General features: G+C 31.3%; 1 protein-coding gene across 4 annotated transcripts in view; it reads left to right on the forward strand.

Annotated features, from left to right (window-relative positions):
* Positions 1 to 976, forward strand: part of LOC149910686 (pseudouridylate synthase RPUSD2-like) — a 335,797-nt gene extending 334,821 nt beyond the window's left edge. For all 4 annotated transcript variants that reach the window (XM_090115981.1, XM_090115988.1, XM_090115993.1 and 1 more), the window contains 2 exons: positions 179 to 385; positions 747 to 976. In XM_090115981.1, the coding sequence (XP_089972107.1) occupies positions 179 to 385; positions 747 to 821 (282 nt within the window). In that variant the 3' untranslated portion in view covers positions 822 to 976. The remainder of the gene's footprint in view (positions 1 to 178; positions 386 to 746) is intronic.
* Positions 977 to 6,000: the final 5,024 nt, after the last annotated feature.

A 6,000-nucleotide genomic window follows, 5' to 3' on the forward strand; every position in this document is an offset into this window, starting at 1 on the left:
TGTTATTATTTAATACACGCAAACGTAGTCTTAAAGATTGCATTTGTCTTTGTTCAAGTGTTCAGCCATTTCTATTCGATATGACTTTTTTCAAATAATTGTTTTTACATTTTTCTTCATGAAACATTGCCTGCAATATTTATTATTATTTTCATATAATTTACTTTCAATCATCCAGTCGGAGAAAGTCACAGTAGCCACGCAAACCGGCTGTAGCGCCGCGATTCAAGTGGGGCCCGCTGGGACCCCAGGGTCCGCGGGGTCCACAGTGGCCCCGGGGTCCGCGGAGCCCGCAGTGGACCCGCACTGCTACGAGTGCCGAGTGAGATACAGGGACCCCAGGCCGAGGGACCTAATCATGTATCTACACGCTTGGAAGTATAAGGTATGTTATTACGTAATTAGGGCAGATTTTTTTTACCTGTGTCGCATTGCTATACATTAATTTTGAAGATAAGAAAGAGAAATTAGTAATAATAATTTCACAGACTAAATAAAATTATAGATTATTTAAGAGTTTTTAAACAAATTATTGATTATTTAAACAACTTCTAGTTACTAAAACTCGTTTCGTTCTATTTGTTTTAAAACACTGGACTGATTGCCAAAAATTGACAATAAAATTGCTATCTGCTACTGAAATTAAAGAAATAGCTAACGCACAATTAATATAATTTCAATATATTTTTTTTAGCAAACAAACCTTAGAATTAGAAACATTTGTAACTATAAATTTTGTATAACAGGGACCAGGTTGGGAATACGAGACGGAGCTTCCACAGTGGGCGAGCGTGGAGTGGGAGGAGCAGGATTGTTCATAGTTACAGCAACTGTCGCCACTGTGGACGCGCCACCTCACATCTCTACTGAACACATACAACTGACTGATAAACATAGTGAAGATCCAGAAATTAAAGGTGACATCATTTTAGACCTTAATACACATATAAATAAAGTTGATTTTGAAGTTGTTAAAGATAAAACATCTCTACTGAACACACACAACAAGTGATAATAAAGATCCAGAAGACATTGAACACATACAACTGACTGATAAACATAGTGAAGATCCAGAAATTAAAGGGGACATCATTTTAGACCTTAATACACATATTAATAAAGTTGATTTTGAAGTTGTTAAACATAAAAATGAGGTTGTTGATAATGTGATGATATTAAGTTACGCGCTCTCAGTGGAGTCGAAGCAGATACCGATAATCATCTTGGCTGTTATAATGTTGAAGACGTAAGTTTTGTAATTAACGTAAGATTAGATGTAAGTGTACCCTTTTCGTTTGGTGAGTTATTTGCACTTTCTGATTGTTTTCTCCTAAATTTTTAGACGTTCGTTTCTAACGTTTACGTTTTATTTAAGGTTTAATCCGTTCAGTTCCTATGTTAAAATATGTCGGGCCTAAATGTTTCGTCAAGCTTATTGTAGATATAGTGATGTAATTTTGTAAAAAAATATCAGTAATATTTTAATAGATCGCTTTAATATAGCAGGGTGTTGACACACGAGTATAAGATCATCACGGCTATTGTATTTTTTATAGAGATTTTCGTTTTAATCCTGTCTCTTTCGAATTAGCAGTTATTATTATTCAAAATTGTTTTTTGTTCGATGAAATCTGGACCACTATTAAAATTTCGTAGTAAATATAATTATTAAAATATGACCACTGTTTAAACAAGAATAACATCTAAATAAGATTATTAGGTAATATAAATATGAAAGCGTAAAATATGTAAAATAAAAATTTTCGTCACTTTGGCTTCCATAGTGTTTGAGTAGTGAAACAATTTGTAAATATTTGAAAAATTCAAAAGATTTTTATACTTTAGTAAATGTTTACGATATCAACATTGTTATCAGATTCTTTGTTATTTGCGTCCTTTGTTCAGTTTTCTTCATTAGACCGACCGACGTTTCGATTTCGCAATAATTTTTTATTTCTTATCAATTACAGCGATATTTTCTAGTTTTCTATTTATCATAACCAAAGTAACAGCGGAGGTTTTCTCCAAAGATATTTTAATATCAAGTAGTCGATCATTTATAGTCAAAGCAGCACATTTAAAGACACTTAGTTTTTTTTAACATTAAGTTTGCGTGTTATCGTTTAAGAGGAACCAATTTTAGTTTTACGCGTTTTATTTGGATTGTTCTTAAACCGTAGGTATATGATATTCGTGTATAACGTTAGCAAGTATTATAATAAAAGACAATTCTTACTGTAACTTTGATAAAAATATTTTCACGAGCTTTCAATAAATTAATTCTATGGAAATACATATATATTTTTCGTACTTTTAGTGTAGACGTAGCGCGTATCTGTCTTTCTGTTGTATTTATGCAATGATGTTTTGGAGTAAACGGTTTTGAGTAAAAGTTTTAGCATTCACTGCGTCTTCGCTTACTTTTTTCATTGATATTCACTTTGTTCGTATGTCAGCATCTAAACTTGTAAAGAACTCATATTTGCGAAAGAAGAAAAATTCTGGATTAAAATTTGTCAATTTATTAATCGTGATGTTTCAAAGGTATTTATTAAAGTTACAAAGTCTTAAAAAGGTTGATCTTTATGATCGTAGAATTTTGCAATCCATCTAAAAGTAGCTCAAAGAATCATACAATCTTGCTTACGTAAACCGTCAGCAAATTGTTTTTTTAATGCCCGAACAAAGTGGATTTCAATGTTAACTCTGCTGCCGATAGCTGTCCTGTACATACGCTAAATGTGCCATCAGATATACGTTTTCCATCATACAATCTATCTGTTTTGGGAACAACTCTTGTAATTAGTAAGAATTAAAATATTCGTAGTACCGTTCGCTTGTTTAGAATGTTCAATACTGTTTTATTTTGGAAATGTAATACTGTTTTCAATCATTTGTTTTATTATTTGTGAGTCATCTTGAAATTCTCGTAAATTATAGTCGAGATCATGATATCCAATATTAGTTACGTTGGCACATCATTGGATATGGTAATGTAAAGAGGTATACAGTGGCATATCACCTTAGCCAAGCCTATTAAATGTCGTAGTCGAATAGGCTTCGCGTATTGTTGTATTTTTATAGTGTGTAAGTATTTGTTCATTGTATGTATTACTAAGCGTTTATGCTGTGGGATCGCCTCACACAACCGTTTCTCTTATTTTACGAGTATATCAAAACACCTTTTTGAACGCTTGGGCGGTTTATTTATTTGTAAGAAATTTTCATGTGCCTTCTGAAAATAATAAAAAAATAATATTGATAAAATTGTGAACGTTTTTCCGTACGGTTTTTTGTAATTAAAGGTAAGTAGGGTTACATTCGGATATCGAGTTTGCGTGGTGGTCGAGAAACGAAATTTTATCCGATTCTTAATATATTTTGACATTATTTGAAAAACCAATGGTGAATTAGTTAGAATTGTTATTTTCTATATCGATTAGTGTTTTCTTGACACCAACGAACTCGAACTAGGCACAATTTTGCACATGATATGTTGCATTGTTTTTAACAATAATTATTATTTCGAATACCGGAGTGCCATGTGTATGGCTTGATTAGGAACATTTGTAACGCTGGACTTTACTTCACAGATAAAAAATATATATTTTACAAATTATTTTATCAATCAATTTACAATGTTTTTGCTTGTACACAATATATAAAACCAGTTTGGCCTTTTATTGTACAAGCTTAAATTCATAAATGATCATTTATTTTCTTCCAAAAGGACTTTTAAGTCATCCTTTCATTGTGTGACACACGATCAATCGCTTCTCAGGTTCCCAGACAGAATTGTGTGCTAACGATATCAATTCTACACGACTTTTATTGAAAAAATTTATATGTTATGCGTGAAGGTCTGGTATTAAAAAGGTATTGAGGATTTAAGAAGAATTATATTTGGCATTGAAGACATTACCTACCTATTTGTGTGTCAATGTTTTATATAAATTTCTATATAGTAAATCTCTTGAACGCTATTCTTAAGTTTGTAAGTGATAGGCTGCAACAACATTTACAAGAATTTTGTGTAATGTGATATTTTACTGGGAGATAGAATAGAAAATTGTTATGGTGTTCCGCAAGGGAGTATTCTAGGGTTCAAACGGTTAGATATGTAAATGAAAGATCAAATGTTAACTAATTTATATGTCTATTAAATGATGTTTTAGTTATCTGTGAAGTAGAGCAAGCGACTGGCACTAGCCGATTATTGATTGTTTTATGTTTCAACGAACAATGAAAGACATTTTGTTATTTTGTATAAGTATTTGGTAATTAAGATATATTAGCGTTTCCTTCTTTAGATACGTGTTGTAATGATTCATGTTTCCACATAAATTTAATTAGAATAAACTTCATCATTGAATTTCATTGTTTTATTTATTCCTGACCTTATTACCTGAACTGTGCTTCAATAAGTAAGTATTAAGTAAATACTATACACGATATTTCCCTAAACATTACTGAAATATGGTAATAAACACATTTTGTACAAGATACATTTATTCAGAACATTTGCTGCATTAAACAAAGACATAAATTGTGTCTGTCAATAGCAACTATTTATTATATAAATACTGTACCATATTATTGATTTGCATGGAGGTGAAAAAGGATCCAATTTCTAAGAATTTTGGCGTAAAATACCACAACCACTGTATTGATTTAGCTCTTTAAATTAGACCTGGGAAACATTAATCCATTCGGTTTTAATATATTCTTATACATGCTCCTTACAACAAACTAAGCTCAAATGTCAATTCGAGAAATGTTAGAGCGTTTCACACAAAACAAAACACTACTAAAACATAGGAAACTTATTATACTTGCTGATATAAACGCATCTCACGAGACCGTCTGGTGACACTCTATGTGTCAATGTGATTGAAGTACAATTCATATGCTAATTTTGAATCTGTAAATCTATTTATTTGCAACAGTCTATACGATTCTTTATCAATTATAAAATAGGAATTAACATACCAAGTCTAATCTATGCACTATTCTGGTTAAAAAAACATTTTATTGGAAAATGTGTCGAATTCTAAACACATTTCGAATATATTCGAAATCCATTTGCAATTATACCTACTCGTAGGTAACAGCTCTTTTGAAGATGAATCAAATTCTTTAAACGTGCTGAAGAAATAATAAAATTTGGATAGGTACTGTTACATTAAAGTTATCGTTTCAAATAGCAACACAAATCATTATTAATATTTTTGCCCATGACCTAACCTAACCGGTTAATTTCTGAAACGCCTGACCGATTTTGATGAGGTGTTCACTGATAGATAAATGATATTATCAGGAAAATCAATAACAGCACACATTTTATTAAATATTATCCACCTACCACATATTACTAAATAATTAGATACCTACTACATAAAGTACTACTAACTTAGGTACTAAATTTATTAGAATCGAAAGCTTAAAACCGTTTAAATATCATCAGTTTAACTATATCTTATACAAACCTGCACAAACTATCTAATTTACACATTTGGTGTTGCAGCATTGTTCGTTCATTCATTACCATAAGGCATAAATTATATCCCCGCATCTGCAGCGTGAACAACTTACGAAATAGGGTACTATTATATCATCGTTACCCTTTTATTTTGTTACCAGCTTTCCGCCCGCGGCTTCGCTCGCTTTGTCTAAAACATAATAAATCATAATATACTAAAACCTTCCTTTTTTAATCACTCTATCTATTAAAAAAAAACCGCATCAAAATCCGTGGCGTAGTTTTAAAGATTTAAGCATACATAGGGACATAGGGACATAGGGACATAGGGACAGAGAAAGCGACTTTGTTTTATACTAGGTATGTATGTATCTAGTGATACTGGAAACATTACAATGTAGCAAAATGTTTTCTTGTATCGAGAACTTTAACTTAAATTACTTTTCATAAAACTACTACCTATAAAATGGTAAAAAATATCTATTGAAAGAATAGTGTAGAGAAGTAAAAAATTTCATGCA

The sequence above is a fragment of the Colias eurytheme genome, chromosome 2 (assembly GCF_061535395.1).
Source record: "Colias eurytheme isolate Ceu_HAF_F1 chromosome 2, ilColEury1 Martin Lab GWU primary, whole genome shotgun sequence".
Lineage (NCBI taxonomy): Eukaryota > Metazoa > Arthropoda > Insecta > Lepidoptera > Pieridae > Colias > Colias eurytheme.